General features: G+C 46.0%; 1 protein-coding gene across 29 annotated transcripts in view; it reads right to left on the bottom strand.

Moving 5' to 3' along the window:
* R3HDM2 (R3H domain containing 2) overlaps positions 1-18,024 on the bottom strand; it is a 146,331-nt gene that overhangs the window by 5,748 nt on the left and 122,559 nt on the right. For 20 of the 29 annotated variants that reach the window (XM_082422228.1, XM_082422225.1, XM_082422231.1 and 17 more), the window contains 7 exons: positions 15,893-16,059; positions 11,539-11,640; positions 8,508-8,750; positions 7,830-7,956; positions 6,724-6,884; positions 6,102-6,256; positions 4,814-4,914 (listed from right to left, as the gene is read on the bottom strand). In XM_082422228.1, coding sequence (XP_082278354.1) covers positions 4,814-4,914; positions 6,102-6,256; positions 6,724-6,884; positions 7,830-7,956; positions 8,508-8,750; positions 11,539-11,640; positions 15,893-16,059 — 1,056 coding nt within the window. The remainder of the gene's footprint in view (positions 1-4,813; positions 4,915-6,101; positions 6,257-6,723; positions 6,885-7,829; positions 7,957-8,507; positions 8,751-11,538; positions 11,641-15,892; positions 16,060-18,024) is intronic. The other 9 variants (XM_082422247.1, XM_082422237.1, XM_082422243.1 and 6 more) reach the window with 2 other exon arrangements.

The following is an 18,024-nucleotide window of genomic DNA, read 5'->3' as shown; positions in this document are numbered from 1 at the left end:
ATAAATGTGCATAGCTTCACTAAACCAGATCCAGGATATAATTCTTGGGCAAGGGTTGGGTGAATTGGGAACATTTCAAGTAGAGGGAATGGCATAGAGATGTATGTCATACTCAGGAAATGACAAATAATTCAAGGTGCTAAGGCACAGGGGCTATGTAGGGGAAGTAGTAGGAGATGAGATACATTTATTCATTTATTCAACAAACGTTTATTGAACATTTGTCTATGTGCCAGTTCCTATGCTGGGCACTGGGTATACAAACAAACAAACAAACAAACAAACAAAAAGACTGGTCTCTACCCCCATGGAATGAACAGTCCATTAGGGAGTCGGACATTAAACAAATAGCTGGTGTCAGAGTTTGAAGCACATTCTGGTAAGGGTTGTATCCCGTAGGTGTTGGGAACAGGACTTGTGTTTCAGAGAGCTAACCCAAGTGGCCGAATGTAAGATGGCTGAAGGAGGGAGAGACTAGTGACCAGAAGACTAGTTAGGAGGCTACTGAAACAGAACAAAGTGATTATGAATTAGAGCAGTGACAGCAGGAATGGAGTGGGAGGGTGAGACTCTCTGAAGGTTTTACTGACAGGTTCAAGGTGACTGACTGGATGCAGCCCTGAGGTTTTAGCCCAGGCAACCATGGATATAGTCTTACCCTCTCACAGTCTGGGGGAAGGAAAGGGCTCAATGAGGAGGAACATTAAGTCCTGAATCTTCCTCATGGTGAAAAGCAAGGTAAGGGGTCAGGGAGAAGCAGTTTGAGGGACAGTTCCTGCTGGGAGAGATGAGCAGGAGCTCTGCTTCCCCACGGGGGACTGTCTAGCATGAGGCTTTGCTCTTGACCCCCCAGACTGTATTTCTGTGGATGGACAGGCTGAGTTCATGTGTGTGTCTGGTGGTAGAGAAATGGGACTGAGGGTCGCTAGCTCGAAAACCTGCTGCAGTGCTGCTGTCTTCATGGCTCAGTGCTCTGGGGCTGCCACTGCTGCCGCCATCGCACTGCTTCCTGTGATGGGAAATGTTGCAGCCTCTGCCCTGGGCACCAGTCATGCTGGGAAGTGAGCGTGATTGCTTTTCTCAGGTAGCATCGGTCAAAGGAAAGGAAAAGAAACCGTGGGAGGTCTGAGAGAACAGCTCAGGAGACACAGCATCTGTTGCACCCTATTCCCCAGTTTGTGCCCCCCCCATTCTCTAGGGCTCATACAATCAGAGAGCACAAATACTCAGAGCAACAGGCTCGACAGGCTCACCTCTCCCCTTCCCCTGCCAAAGGGGACAGGGTATTCATCAGCATGGCTTGTAAAAGGGCCACAGGAAAATTGTACAGTTGTGAAGTGTCATGCATTTAACAACTCCCCCTTCACTACAGTTGCTCTGGGCATTGTATTTCCCCACTCTAAGAGCTCCACCTGCTCCGATGTTCTTTACCCAAAAAACTGCAACTGACCTTATTCAGACACCTCACTGCTACCTGAGGGGGCCAACGTAAAAATAATCAAATCTATAGCTTTTCTGGAAGGCAGCTTATAACCTGAGCCTAATGCCCTGGGCCAGGAAAAGGTAGAGGATGTGTGAGTATGTAGGGTGTGGGCATAAGCAAGGCAGTAGAAGCTCTTTCTAATACCAACATGTAGCCGTAAGGAGCTATTAGGGGGCTAAAGTGGAGGGGGAAAGAGAACAAAGTCCTCCTATTATTTTCTCTGATCTGAACAAAAACAAAGGCAGGGTTCTCAGTTGCAGCCTCATGCCTGAGCTCCTCCCCTCACTGAGTCCTCCCCCGCTGGCCTGGAGTGTTGTTCCTTCACTCAGCTGAGGACAGAGAGCACTACTCTGCTGATGAGATGATTTTTATGCTTCTCTTCCTCAAGCCAGAAGCTGGTGGCATCCATTAGCAGCTGAACTGTGGCTACTTCTTAATGCACGTGGCAAAAAACCCCCCAAATCCCCCAAAACGAAAACCCCCCACAGCACTGCCCAGTGACAGCGCTTCCACCTAATCAGGTTGGGGGAAGGAGCCTGGGTTGGAGTGGGAAGGGGGAAAAGGGAGTTGAATAAGGAAATCAATTTCAGCTTGAAAGCTCTGAAAGGAGAGGGAACGTGTGAATGGCTTTTTAAGTGGCATCATTAAACCTGGGCAGAAAGGTCGATTGGGCAGAGCAAACCGCATAAATATAAACAGATGACATTTATGTCTGGCAGAATTGCTTTTGTTTAGTTTTTATTTTTTTTTTAAATCTCTGAGGTAGAAAACTGATAAGGCTTCTTCCTTACCATCTGGAATCAAATCTATGGAAAGGAATGTCCAGAGAAATAAAATCCCACAGGCATCTTTCCCAAATTACAGGATAGAATCCTATAGTATCTTCGTAGTTTTCCATTTTTTTGGTGGGGGAGAGGGTTATCTTCAGGGAGTGGGGATTGAAAAGAGTTAGTCTCAGCTTTGGAAAGCCCTCAGCTACAAAATGAGCCAGTAAGTAGGTGAGAAGCTATTTCTGTATGTACCTCACTCTGGCCATGCTGCTGTGTCACTGTGAGTTGAGAGTCTGTGCATAGGTTTCACTGCCATTTCATGTCTGTGTGCCTCTTCCCCAGACAAGCATCCCTGTAGAAACCTCAAGGGACCTGCAAGTCACTATTTTAGTGGGAAGAAAAGTATTTCCTGAGGTTATGGTTATATCTAATATCACAGTGGAGGAATTAACGTCCAGGCCTGGGGGTAAACTGGGCAACTACAAAAATGTATTAATAAACTGGAACAATTGCTCTAGGAACAGCCAATCCTAATCCCTGCCTTTATTTTTGGAAAAGTGACCATGTTGCTACATGGGAGAAGGGCGGGTGACTGTCCTCTGAAGGTGACATAGCAGCCCTTGTGGGGAATGCCAGCCTTCTATCTTTTCAGTAAAGGGCAAACTGGAAAGGAAGGTGTAAGAAGTACTTTTTCTTTTCTTCCACTTCCTCTTAGATTTCCATGAGCAGGGATTGAAGACTTTTAAGATTGATGCTATGGTGAATAGGTCTCTTAGATGATGTGGGTGGAAGAGAGGGTCCCATTATCTAGGAAAAGTACAAGGGGTCAGTCAGAAGCCTAGGGTCAATCAGGGTAGCCAGAAGGAAAGGAAATATAACAGAAAATTCTAAAGCAGCAAGGAAATTAGATGATGAAGAGGGTTTTGTCTATTTCTATTAATTTGGGAAGAGCCTAGATTATCTCCTTCCAATCCCAGTCCAGATCTCTAGTGCTGCCAACTTTCAGAACAATAGCTGTTTCAGTTTACTTAATTAACCCAGCACTAGGTCCAGAGTAGGTACTGAAAAATTATCTTCACTTGATTTGTTTCTAATTCATCTTGTATTTGCAGATGAAGAGACATAACTGCAGAGACCCAACAGATATACTGATATACCACTAAGGATATATACAAAAATTCACATACAAGCATACCCATATGCACACGCACACACTTATTTTAACAAACAGGAGAGAAAACGCCCTGAGGTGCCAAGCACCACCTCAGGCTACAGCAGTTCTTGGAGCTGGTTTCTATAATTTCCATACCCCGTTGGGAATTTCGAGGTCAAGTGCCCCTGGCGGACACTAGGAGAAACAGCTAGAGAGACCAATAATGTAATAAAGGGTAGTAAGGGTTGGTGAATTTTAAAACCTCAGCCTGTAAGAGATCCATGGTTGGTCTGGATAAAGGAAGAAGTCATTACATTGAAGGTAAGAACTGATCATGTCTTGTGAGCAAGCTTAATTCTGGAATTTACTCCGGAGCACCTAACATAGAGTACAGAAAATCTTATGTGAAAAATATTCCATTTCTAAAATAAGAAAAATTGGCAAAATACCTCCTTCTCACCAGAAGAGGGAACCCTGACATTCCCACAATAGAGCTGAATGGGGATGGCTGGAGGCTACCTTAAGACCTCCTCCCCTCCAGAACCCGTGAAGTCTACTTAACTGCAGCGTAATGATATGTCAGGGTTGGGTGAAAGGGAAACAAACAAGAGCAGTTGTACTTGGTGTATTGGGGGAGTTCTTGGCAAAGACAGATAGTGAGAGGCTGCAAGGCATAAGTCTATTCACCTTGGATAACTGGCCCCTCCAAAGAAGGCCTTTAGCTATTTAACATGATATCCATTTATTTCCTACTGGAGAGAAAGGAATAGAGTACAGAAACCTGTTGAAAATGTGTTACTGAGGATATAGCATGGGTTATAGAGAGTGAAAAGACCCAAGTTCAAGCTCTAGGACTGTGATTTTAGGCAAGTCATTTATTCTCTTTGAGTCTTAAATTTCCTCTTCACCAGGTTGTGGTGAGAATGAAAATGACACAATGTATGCGAGCACATAGGAAAAACTAAACAAATCTAAGATACGATTTTAAAAGCATTTTATCAGCCTCCCTCACACTCCCAAGAGAAAAGAAAAGCTGTTTACAGGAAGAATGAGTGCAACAGACAGAAGTAAGCACTTTGTGTCTCAAAGGCATGTGAGTGGTGAGTGTAGTGCTGGATTCAGCAAAGAGGGAGAGGGAGAGGGAGAGAAAACAAGGAACTCAATCGACATGTTGACCCCCCAGGGATAGGGATCAGGCAACCAACCTCACCTCTTGAGGGGTCAATTTCAGCACCTCTGGAAAACACCAGCCAGCCAGGACTTTGGTCTTCCCTCATGATGGGGTCACAGTTGGGGACAGAGCCAATCCCTGAACTCTCTCTGTCCTTCCCAGCTCTAAAGCACAAGTCCTTCAGCAGTGTTTGCTCTCACCAGTGCCCAAGACCCCTCAATTCTTTATCCTCTTACCTGAGTACTGCTGTGGCATCTGTGGTGGACTGCAGGGAGAGGGAGACTGAGGCATCTGGTACTGCTCAGAGCCAGGAGGTTGCAGAAACCCCACAGAAGGGCTGGGGAGATGGAGAAGAGAAGAGTGGTAAAGCGGTAGAGGGAGGAACGCAACTCCTGGCAGACAGCTGTTGCTTCCTGGGCCTCCCCTGTGGGAAGTCAAGGCAGCTCCAAGCCATTCCCAGACCAATTTGCCATGCAATTTCTAAAATCACTCATCAGTTCAAAGTTAATTATATATATTTGTACTTGATCATCTTTCAATTAGGAAGCTGCTAATCAGCGCTACGGATGGAATGTCAGTAACACATGCTCTTCCCAACAGTGTAGAAACACCAAACACATACACGTGTGCACGCACACAAACACAAACACACACACACACACACTCTGAGAAACAGAGCAGAAACACGAAGAGAATGCCAGAGACAGACACACAGGGCTAAAGTGCTAGAGAGAGATGGGCAAAAAATAACTAAGGAGATTTAGCATATTTTCTCAATGGCAAACACATATAGTCAACTAAAGACAAATGGGGAAAAATCTCACAAAACTCAAGACAACATGGAGACATACACATAAAAAGAAAGAAATGTGGACATTGAGAGAGACACAGAAATACTTGAGGCCCAGACTTGAGTTCTAGTCCCAGCTCTGCTTCTACTAACTAGTTGTGTGACTTTGGGTAAGTTTCTTAACATCCCTAGTTGGAACTTCCTCATTTATAAAAGAAGAGAGAAAAATAAAACAAGGAGAGTGGACTATTAGACACTTAGAAATGTCTAAATACTTAGACACTTCTAAGGTAACTTCTACCTCTAAAATTCTATTAGCTATGAGCTATACTAAGATATATATAAATAGACATATAGAAATAGGCTATCTCAGATTCATCCATGGATATAGAGGTACACAGAAAAATTTACATATATATACTCCAAATTGCTTTTTTAAAATAATAAGCAGTCTCTATCTCATAGTTCTGAACCCCACTGATTAGAAAAACAAAAAATGGGGGAAATTATAAAGCCTCTGTCTCCGAAGCATGAATTTTTCCTGCTGATGAATTCTTATGCAGATATCGAATTGACAAGGAGAAGAGGAGAATGAACTCCCTCATGTTCTACCTGCTTTAGCGTACCACTGGGATTTTTACCCCTGCCTTTCTTTCCCAGTGGAAACAAAACCATGGTGCAACAGTTGCTAAAGGTCTGTGGGAGATGCACCCCAACTCTCTGGGAGTCCTCACCTTGTACCGTTCTGCTGAGCTGGAGGGATCATGCTGTAATACACTGGTACGCCCCCTGCTGGGAGGCCCCCTTGCACAGATTGGCTCGCAGTGACCAGCATGGGTTGCTGGAAAGGCGGCTGGACCACATTTTGCGAGTCATTACCCACTGGGACCTGGGTGGAGACAAGAAGAGAATGACCACTCTTACTCCCAAAGAGTTCATCCAAAGAACAGCCTCTAGTCATCACTAGACCAGGACACTCTAACCTCCTTCCCTACCTTTAGAGACTCCTATTCTCCTTACCTGCATAAAGGAAATGCTTAGAGCTACCTCCATTCCCTTCCTCTCCAAACCTCACCCATGGGCATGTGATGTACAGGAAGGAGCCTAATTTCCTCTAGATCCTACTTTTCTGGGTATATACTTGTTTGCATGGCTATATAAAAACCAAACAGTTTAAATAAAGACTGTTCTCAGACTCTCTGGGCCTTCTCTCAGAGGAAGACAACCTAAAAATTCTAGGGGTAAAGTGAACAATGTTTTAGTGTTCGAGTTGTCAGACTGGAGGATGTGGGAAACTGTGCTCCTTTTCCTCATCCCAAGGACTGGGTGATCTTTCCTAGTACAGAATGCACCCACTTGGTAAGAAGGCAGTGGAGTGTACTGAACCACCAGGCCTTGCATCTGGCCCCCCATGCTGCTCCTCTGGCTGCTGAGCAGGCCCTGGTTCTGTGGCTGCTGGACCCCAATCATGCCTTGGTAAGCCGCCTGCTGCTGGTTAGGCATCATGGGCTGTAAACCTAGGGATGGGCAAAGCAGAGAAGACATTAGCATAGTATCAACAATGTTTAGGAGGTCACACTCTCTCAGTAATTTTCTTTCTATTTTACTTTTTCTTTTTCTGGAGATCACGGGTTCCTCCATAGGACCCTAATCATTCCTGCCGCCCCCCCGCCCCTGCACCCCCTGCTTTTTACTTTTTTTTTTTTTTAATTATTTATTTATTTATTTATTTATTTATTTATGGCTGTGTTGGGTCTTCGTTTCTGTGTGAGGGCTTTCTCTAGTTGTGGCAAGCGGGGGCCACTCTTCATCGCGGTGCGCGGGCCTCTCACTATCGCGGCCTCTCTTGTTGCGGAGCACAGCCTCCAGATGCGCAGGCTCAGTAATTGTGGCTCACGGGCCCAGTTGCTCCGTGGCATGTGGGATCTTCCCAGACCAGGGCTCGAACCCGTGTCCCCCGCATTGGCAGGCAGACTCTCAACCACTGCGCCACCAGGGAAGCCCTACTTTATTTTTAAAAATAAATCTATCTATCTATCTATCTATTTATGGCTGCATTGGGTCTTTGTTGCTGCACACGGGCTTTCTCTAATTGCAGCGAGCGGAGGCTACTCTTTGTTGCGGTGTGCAGGCTTCTCACTGCAGTGGCTTCTTTTGTTGCGGAGCACGGGCTCTAGGCACACAGGCTTCAGTAGTTGTGGCACGCGGGCTCAGTAGTTGTGGCTCACGGGCTCTAGAGCGCAGGCTCAGTAGTTGTAGCACATGGGCTTAGTTGCTCCGTGGCATGTGGGATCTTCCCGGATCAGGGCTCGAACCCGTGTCCCCTGCATTGGCAGGCGGATTCTTAACCACTGCGCCACCAGGGAAGTCGCCCCTGCTTTTTAAACAGCGAAGGTAATTCTCTTTCCCAGTCTCCACTCTTCCCTTACTCACTACCTTCTTACATCAGCGGTTCCTCTTACCAGGTTGCTGGGATGGCTGAGGCAGCTGTTGACCACGTTGGGGGCTGTAGGCCACCGGGTGAGAGAGAGGTCGATATTGCTGGTTGGAGTTAGGATACTGTCCAGGGGGATAGTAAGAAACCTGGATCTATGGTAAGAGGAAACAGATGTATCAGAAAGTCCCTCAAATTCAGCCCCAACATCCCCAAACTATTAAATACATCATGGTTAATTCCCAGAAATCTGTAAACGGAGCTATTTTGGGCCTGCAATTGCAGCATTAGTATACAAGTTTGAAACAGAACAGGAAGAACTTGTGTTATTTGAAAGATGGCCTTCTGACTAGAAAGAAGATTCTCAAGTCAAGGTGGGGAAATGGAGGTGGGTAGGGGACAGTTATCCCCTCTGATTTGTCTAAATGAGAGGAAGAAAGAAGGATTATAATACTGGACAAACTGAATTAGTGATTTATTTTTTTAAAAAATATTTATTTATTTATTTGGTGGCGCTGGGTCTTAGTTGTGGCATGTGGGATCTTTTAGTTGCAGCATGCGGGCTGTAGGTGCAGCATGTGGGACCTAGTTCCCCGACCAAGGATCGAACCCGGGCCCCCTGCATTGGGAGCACGGAGTCTTAACCACTGGACCAGCAGGGAAGTCCCTGAATTAGTGATTTAAACTGGGAACCCAAGCCACTCACCTGCTGAGGGGGCTGCATGTAGCCCTGGGGTGGCAGGACTTGCTGAGTAGGTGGTGCATGGTTAGAGGTGGAATAGCTGGAAGTAGGGAGGGGCTGTCCTGTAGAAGCCATGATGAAGCTAGTCTGCTGAGGGTGCTGGGAGATAAGTGGAGGCTGGAACAGAGCTGAGGATGGGTCAGCTGCTTCGGTAGAACCTTGGCGGCTAAGGCTCATTTGTCCAAAGGGGTTGCTGAGATCATCTGTCTGTTGAGAGAGTGAGGGAGACCCAAGGACTGAGGTCATATCAAACCCTAGGTCTTTGGCTTCAACACAGACAGACAGACAGAAATAGTAGCCCTCTCTACAGCCCTCCTTACTTACACTAATTTGGGACACTCCTGCATGTGTGCCCTAGGAGGCGCTTTTTAGCCCTAAGCCTCTGTCATACGGTGTTTTGTTTTATTTATTTATTTATTTCATAAGTGTTTTTTAAAAAAATTTATTTATTTTTGGCTGTGTTGCATCTTCGTTGCTGCGCGCGGGCTTTCTCTAGTTGTGGCGAGGGGGGCTACTCTTTGTTGCGGTGCGCGGGCTTCTCATTGCGGTGGCTTCTCTTATTGTGGAGCATGGGCTCTAGGTGCGTGGGCTTCAGTAGTTGTGGCACGCAGCTCAGTAGTTGTGGCTCTCAGGCTCTAGAGCACAGGCTCAGTAGTTGTGGCGCATGGGCTTGGTTGCTCAGCGGCATGTGGGATCTTCCCGGACCAGGGCTCGAACCCATGTCCCCTGCATTGGCAGGTGGATTCTTAACCACTGCGCCACCAGGGAAGCCCTCATAGGGTGTTTTAAATTGCTATGAATTGAACAGCTGTTTGAAGCCCAACTCCAGAGCCAGTCTCCCTACCACATATGGGGTAACAATGGTCACTCTGATTATGATCTTTATTAGAATTAGTCCTGGGGAGATGGGAGCAATGACACAACTTCTATACATAGAAAAAACAGGACAAACTAGTGGGGAAAAATCCCTACGGAATCTTTCCATTTCCTGTCTTCCTCATGCCTCCAACCATACAAAGGGCCCCTACATTGTCATAAATCTCGTTTTTATAATAAAGGACCCAGATAACACCTTGCGTGGATTATGGGTGGGTTCACGTGGCTCCCCAGCTCTGCCTATGCGGTGGAAAGACTGGTGGGCTCCCAACTCCTGCTGCTTATCTCCTTACTCCCTCTTGCAATCATTTCCACCCCTGTTCTCTGACACTTGCCTAGAGTTCTCCTGCCCTTCAGAAACCACTTCCAATTCTCACCTCTGAAAGGAGACCAGGGTGAGTGGCTGAGCTGAAGGGTGAGACTGACTGGCTAGTTTGTAATTGCCTTCTCTCTCAGCCCTCTTCTCTAAGCAGAAAGAGTGAGGGTGTTCCATCCCTCACTTGTATGGTGATAGGTTAGTCTGTTAACTTCCTCATCTTTTTTGCTCCATGGACAGTAATCAAAATACACATATACATACACATGCAGAGCAGAAGTTCTTTTGCAAATGAAACTAGTAGAAACAAAAGATAATGCTTTCCTGTGGTTTCACTCACTTTTCAGGGATCTGATCTTAGCTATTTTGCTACCTTAGTGGGCAGGAATAGATGACAGGAGGACTGGACTGCAGTTACTATTTTGAGGTTCATATTCTAGAACTTTTCAGAATGGAGATAAGAGGTGGGAGGAAAGAGGGGTTTCTAGTAAAAAAGCAGACAGGTGTGATTAACACAAAGTTAAAAAAAAATCAGGGCTCCTATAACCATGATAGAAGTTATCAACTATGAGACAAATCAGATCTTCAAAGGATTTGTAGTCAGGGTACGAACAATTTAAACAGCATGTGCTATTCAACAGAAGAGGATATTTTTAATGTAAAATAATATGGTAAAATAGGGGAACATTTTAAGTTTTTACCAGTCGTACCAGAGAAATCTGCAATTGTTTTTATTTTTAATTTTTAATTTTTAAAAATTTATTTATTTATTTATTTTTGGCTGTGTTGGGTCTTCATTTCTGTGCGCAGGCTTTCTCCAGTTGCGGCGAGTGGGGGCCACTCTTCATCGCGGTGTGCAGGCTTCTCACTGTTGTGGCTTCTCATTGTCGTGGCTTCTCTTGTTGCAGAGCACAGGCTCTACACGTGCAGGCTCAGTAGTTGTGGCTCACAGGTCCAGTTGCTCCGTGGCATGTGGGATCTTCCCAGACCAGGGCTCGAACTCGTGTCCTCTGCACCGGCAGGCAGACTCTCAACCACTGCGCCACCAGGGAAGCCCTGTTTTTATTTTTAAAATAAATTTATTTATTTATTTATTTATGGCTGCATTGGGTCTTCATTGCTGCGCGCGGGCTTTCTCTAGTTGTGGTGAGCAGGGGCTACTCTTCGTTGTGGTGCACAGGCTTCTCATTACAGTGGCTTCTCTTATTGCAGAGCACAGGCTCTAGGCACGAGGGCTTCAGTAGTTGTGGCTCACAGGCTCTAGAGCACAGGCTCAGTAGTTGTGGTGCAGGGGCTTAACTGCTCCGCGGCATGTGGGATCTTCCCGGACCAGGGCTCAAACCTGTGTCCCCTGCATTGGCAGGCGGATTCTTAACCACTGCGCCACCAGGGAAGTTCCTGTGTTTTTATTTTTAAAAGAAATTATAAAGAATCATTCTGTACAGAATAAACTGGGTTCCTCAGACATGTCCTGGGAGCAGATAAGATGAAGGATGCACATGGTAGAGAGGATGAGGAGCCCAGGTTAGACCAACATCTGATTTTGTTCACTGTCCTGAAACTCAGGGGAATTCAATGTTCTTCTCTGTCTTACATTTAGGCATCTTCTGATGCCTAAAGTACTGTTATGAGGTCACTAGAATGAAGTATAGTTCAGCCTGTGCTGGCCCCTCAAGAAGAAATACCTTCTAACAACGGTCCTTTAAACAGCACAACTGTTTTGCACGGTTGTCAGACTGACCCAGACATGCCCAGACACAGGCCACACACGGACAAGACAAAAAGGGGGAATGGAGTTTATACCATGTTGTACTGCTGGGGCGGAGAGACTGGCAGAAGGACTTGGGGACAGGAGCCTGGAGAGAACTGAACAGGCTGCGGAGAGGGCTGCAGAGCTGGGACTGGCTGTGGACCAGCAGAGAGACATGTGGAAAGGGAAGAGAAAAGGGAGGTACAGGGAGAGGCATAGGCGGGGGTGGGGGTGGGGCAGAGATGGGGAGGGAAAGGGAAGGAACAACAAGGTTAATCATAAAAGAAATTTCACATGAAAAGTAAGGCTTCTGAGCAGGCTGGAGACCAAGCCCAGGACAGCTCATGGTTTTCACATCTCTGACAAATAAGCAATCTTTCCCATCAGTACAGACGCACTGCACACTCTGCCCCATTAGGCACTCAGAACTCTGCAGCTGTTGTGAGCAATCTCAGAGCTAGGGTCTGCCGCCTGATCCCAAACACAGCTTTTGCCCCAAGCATTTTTCCTGAGCACAGGATTCCTGGGGCGCATAACCCTCCTTGAATGCCCACGTGAGAAGGGATTCCTGCTTCTGTAGGAAGGGTCATCCAAGGTCTGGCTCGGCTCTCCCAGGCATGCTCCTGATTTCACACCACAGCTCTCCTGAAGGAAGTGCTCATTCACAAGGATCATCAGCCTCCCGAGGGCAGAGAAGGAAAAATTAAGCCAGTTCACGCCTGGTTCCGCTACTTCCTCCTGCTCCAGTGATTGTTCTATGCTCCTCCAGGCTGTGAGGGCAGTATGAAAAATGCTCCCATAAGCAAACAGGGAGGGATTTAGGAATAAAATATAAATAGCCTAGTTTTAGCTTTGTTCCTTCAGTCCCTTCACTAGCCTCAAGCAGGAGGACTTGCTTATTAGGAACATGGTGTGTTCTAAACCAGCTAATGGGGAGTTATTTTTTTCTCTCTCGTCTTCCCCTCTAGCTATTTCAATCACCTCATCGGTTCTCCAGTCATAGCCTCTGGAGAAGCTATGAAGAGAAGGGGAAATAACACTGATATACATTGTCTCATTTACATACATTATCTCATTACAACCTCACAATAATCCTATAGGGAGATAAGATAACTTGTATCTGCAGTTAAGATAGTAAGGCTCAGAGAAATTAAATCATACACCCAGGATCACACAGCTAATGCAGCAGAGCAGGGATGGGAACCTAGTTCTGCCTGACATATGTTCTTTCCACTCTACTCTAGCAGTAGGGAGGAGGTAAAGGAAGAAGTCAAACAAAATTACATAAACATCTTTTTGTTTGTGTAACTCTCCTTCCTCTTTCCAAAGTAGAGTATTAAGAGTTGTGGGGGACCAAGGTATCAATACTCTCCTGCCACGTATCTCCTGGGACAGCCTTTCACAGAGGGGACTAACAGTTCCAGAGGCAGGGAGTCCAGGAATTAGAAGACATCCAAGATGGAGAATACTCCTGATATCTGCATTAAATAAAATGTAAGTCATCTTGGCTAGGAAAAAGTTACTGAGAATCCACTGTGTGACGTGGGAGAGATAATGCCACAGCCTTGAAAATGAGCTCTCGGCTCTCCTGGCACACCTATTTTCTGTAAGCCAGTGGCATTCCAAATATAACTGCTGGCCAAGCTGCTCAGCTTGAGCTACTTGTGCTGGTAACTTTTAGACCCATTTTCTATTATCCTAATCCACTTCCTTCTCGGGGGAGGGCCTGCCACACTTCAGGCCTTACATTCTCTGGGGGACAAGGGGAGGCCTTAGGGACAATGAAGTGGTAAAACAACTCTGCCTGTTTTTCCTCACATTTGTGAGTTCTGAGTAAAAAGTGAAGAGAGAAGAAAGGATGCTCCTCTGTTAGGCCTCTCCCAACTGAGGAAGGGTAGTGGTAAAGGCAGGCGTCTCAATGCTATTTTTAAGTTATTCTACCACTACCCTCAGCTACAGTTCTCTTCTTAGAGAGTCTCAAACACCAGTTAGGGAACTTCAAAAAACCACGGAGAAGCCAAAGACTGGCCCTGAGGGATGTGACTGCCACCTACTGGTGACTTCTGGGCTAGATCATTGGCTCTTGGATCCTGACTGGACTCCATGGAGAGGCTCAGAGGACTCCTTCTCAAGAGGTCTACTCTAAGTTAATTGGGCAAAAGGTAGCCACTGGTCCTTTAATCCTCAGTCCCACCCCTTGGTTTCAAACGTTCTACTGATATGTGATATGGAGGCCTACTCTGACAGCAGAGGCCCTCCAAGAAGAGAAAGAGCATAGTTTAGCCAGCACTGTCCTCAGGCCTGGAGCAAATGCTTTTTGCTACAGAGTTAAAGGTTTTTCTTCAAAAGGAAAACCTTTAGAGTAAGCACAGTGGTATATGTGTGTGTGTGGTCACTTCCTTCACCCCTTCACTGTTACGTACCATTTGAGAAACTAAACAGTAAGTATTCTGGGGCTCAGCAACTTGAGTTTGGAGAGCTACCAGTGCTGAGAGACAGGGAAAAAGAGAAAGGAAGGAAGAAAGAAAAAGGCAGTAGGAAGAGGAAGAAAGAGATAAAGAGAAAAGGAGTTATACATAATGGGGTGGTGCTGGTATAATATTAGCAGCTACCATAAGTGCTTCAGAGACACCAAAACTTAACCAAGCATAAGATTTTTTAGTTTGGCATTTGTGATCACAATTAATTGCAAGAATAAATTTCTGAGATCTCTGTACCAAATAATGTTCCCCTGTCCCCAATCTATAGGACCTAACCTAGCACTGTACTGCCTGTGGACGATCAATCAATACCAAGAACTGACCCACTGACCCTCATGATTCAGAAGCAGGGACAGAATCTGAGGAAAAGCTTGGGATTTAGGGCTGGTTACCTGAACATTCTATCTAAAAGCTTTTCAGTCCCCACTGGTTAGTCTCTTTACTTATCTCTTTATCCTCCTCCCACTCTTGCTGTCTGTTTCTAGATATGGATGGAAAGAGGAGACAGATGGAAGACTAAGAGGGAGAAAAGGGAACAGAACTGTATTAAAATACACACATTTCAGAAAACTCAAAAAAATACTGGGACCTTAGAAAAGTGAGACGCACACACAGGAACAGTAGGGGATGGCTGGAGGGAGAAGTTCAGAGTATACTCACAGGTCTGAATTAAGACACAGACAGGGAAAAGCACACACACATGCTATGCTTCAGTATGGAGCGAGGTAAGCTAATGTGAATGAGACTTAATGAGGTGGTAGACAGATGGTGGTAGAATAAGAAAGAAAGTCAGGACTACAGAGAAACTGATTTAGGGACTGAGATGAAGGACTTGGAATGATTGGCATGTGTGTTACGTTAAGCCACAAGGCAGAGTTTCCTAGATCTTCACTGTTCTTTATTTTAGCTTCATTTCCCAATGTATGAATGGGGTAGTAATGGGCCATTCTGGGGTGTTTCCACTCTAGTTTCCAGTCCCTGGGGTATCAGGGCTTAGGACTTGCTTCTTGTACCTATGGAAGAGATATTGCTGAGGCCAAGCTGGACTAACTGAGCAGGGAGATGAGGGAGCCTGGGAGGTGAAATGAGAACTTAAACTGCAGCAGAAAAGAATACGGACATATTGGCTTCCTGACTACCAGAGAATACTTCAGGATAAAGTATAGGCTCTATTCATGAAGAGCTCTATTCATGGAAGAAAAGAGTAAGTGAAGATCTCAGCATATCTCTCCTCAGAGTATTAAGGAGACTTTAAACCTAAAACACCGAGGAGGTTCCAGCATAGAATAGGATCTGATTCTTATGCTGATGACTTGCATGGTCGCCACAGAAGCAAAACTTAAACCCCAGTTGGTACCAACATCTAACAGTCCAGCAACAGAAGGAGAAAGAGAGAGCTCTTTCTCTCTCAGGAAACAAAGACAACATTGGGGGGTTTTGTGCTTTATGGCAGGGGTTTTAATGAGTGTTATTTCCTTTCCCCCAAACCCCAACATATAAATATTTGTTTATGGGTCAACAGCCATATGAATACACTCAGCTAGACTATGGTAGGAGCTGTGATGTTTTCAAGCTCCATGTATGGATATAGGGAGCAAAATCGCCTTGCTAATTACACAGGATAGAGGGAGACGGAGTACAGCAGAAATGTGGAATAGGGTAGAAGGTCCTACTGACAGTTCCCAGGAGGAAGAGAAGGAAATATAAAGCAAAACAACTCCTAGGGTGACGCTACTAAGAACACTTTGGCCAAACCCCTGCCCTTCCTCTTCTCTCCCCACAACTCACATACAAGAGGTGGGGGAGGGAGTGGCATGTCTCCAAAAACAGATCTTTCCTGCCACCCACAGCACAAGAGACATGACTGTACCTCCAGAGCTTGCTTGAATCAGAGCGGAGGGGGCTCTGGCACCGAGTGGTGACTCACCTGTGAGATCATGTGATTATTCAAGGGTGGCTGTTGCTGAGGCGTGGGTGGGAGAGCAGGAAGTTGCTGCTGCGGCTGCTGCTGCTGGGCAGTACAAGGGAGAAGGCCCCGGACAGACTGGGATGAGGTGACCTGGTTGCACACTTCTGGGGCACCTAGCGCCATACCTAAGGCAAAGAGGAGACCCAGCAAGAGTTGTAAGCACACGCCATGAACATACCCTCCCCTGGGGGAGGGGAGAGGGCTCTCCTCTTTCCTTGCTGTTTTCCTTGCCTTCCCTCGTCTGTCCACTCCCCTACTGTCTTGGGGAGGTCCATGCATGGGCACGGATGCACTTCAACAGTCCTGCTGACAGGATTCCTCATCTTAGCAGGTTTCTACTCCCCGGGGACAGTAACCACCTTGACTGTCAACGTTTGGTTTTGGAAATAAACAAAATGTGAAGCTGCTGAGGTACCTTCCCTGGAGTGCCTAGAATCTGTCCATCATGATTAGACAGCTGAAAACATGAATGTTTGCTTCCTGGGAAGATATAGATTCCTAGTCCCTTAAGAAACTTGTCTTCTCTTTGATTTCTTCTCAACTCATAAAAGTTGCTGAAGGCAACCTTCAAGCACATGCCTGTGCACACAGCCCCACACACGTTCATCCAACTATTTTCCTCATTTCCAGGCTCTCCAAGTCATGTATGCATTTACACAAAATACTTTTACTGAATATCTACTATGTGCAGGCACTGTACGATGAACTGAGGACACAAAGGTAAAGGGAACACGGTCCTTGCCCTTGAGCAGCACAGCACCTTCCGACAGGAGACGGACATCCACACAACGATTAAATCTGATAAGGGATGCATCAGTGATATGAATAAAGTTGTATGAAAGTAAAGATGAGGAAGCATAACTCTTGGAAGGATTAGAGGGAAGAATTTAAAGAGGACGTGGCAGGAGTGATGGGTTTGAAGGATGAATAGAAGGCCTGTCAGACCAAGAGGAGACAAAGCTAATGCCATATTCAAGAAATGGTTGGGAACTCCCCTGGTGGTCCAGTGGTTAAGAATCCGCCTTCCAATGCAGGGGACGCAGGTTCGATCCCTGGTTGGGGAACTAAGATCCCACATGCTGCAGGGCAACTAAACCCATGTGCCGCAACTACTGAGCCCGTGCACCACAACTAGAGAGGCTGTGTGCCACAACTACAGAGCCCATGTGCTCTGGAGCCCGTACACCAGAACTAGAGAGAAGCCCGCATGCTGCAACGAAAGATCCCGTATGCTGCAGCTAAGACCCGATATGCAGCCAAAAATAATAAATAAATAAATATATAAATAAATAAAAAGAAATGGTTGGAGGGTCAGAGGAGGATGGACATCTGGAAATGAGACTGAGATGGCAAACTGGAGTCAGGAAGTTATGCTATACTAAGTAATTTGGATTTTATTATGCAGGGAATGCAGAAACAAGAATATTTTTAAGAGAGGACTGACATGGTTAGATCTATGTTTTAGATTGGTAAACTGGCTCTAAAAAGGGCTGAGGATAGGGAATTCCCTGGTGGTCCCGTGGTTAGGACTCCACGCTTTCACTGCCAAGGGCCCAGGTTCAATCCCTGGTCGGGGAACTAAGATCCCTGCAAGCCGCACAGTGTGTCCTGTCCCAAACCCCGAAGAAAAAAAAGGGGCTGAGGATAAAGCAGGGAAACCGGCATGGATAAAGGCAGAGGCAGTGGGGTTAGAAAGGAGGTAACAGAGAAGGGCAATAGAAACCTAACAGAGGCAAAATCTTTACCACTACTGATGTCTTTTGAGGACAAGACCTACAGAACTTCTAGGATGAAAGTCAAGCAATTCTTCAGAGGCAGAAGGATGGTGAAATAGAGGCTCACTGGGTAAAAAGAACTAAATACTCCTCTGCTAAGAGTACAGCAGAAATATATGGAGAAGGTTACACAGTAGCTCAGGAGAGCTGAAGGGTGGTTACCAGGCTGGCATGTGGAACATATGCTCCTTCTCAGTGACTGGGCTCCAGAGAAGCAACTGCAGCAGTGTCTCTTAAAGTTCTAGCCTATTGGCTGCTACCAATTAATTACAATAGTACAAACTCTAAGGTTCCCTCTGCTCTATAAACCCTCTT

Source organism: Balaenoptera physalus (assembly GCF_965194825.1).
Source record: "Balaenoptera physalus genome assembly, chromosome: 13".
Lineage (NCBI taxonomy): Eukaryota > Metazoa > Chordata > Mammalia > Artiodactyla > Balaenopteridae > Balaenoptera > Balaenoptera physalus.
The sequence above is the reverse complement of the archived record's forward strand: the minus strand, read 5'-3'. Positions and strand labels throughout refer to the sequence as shown.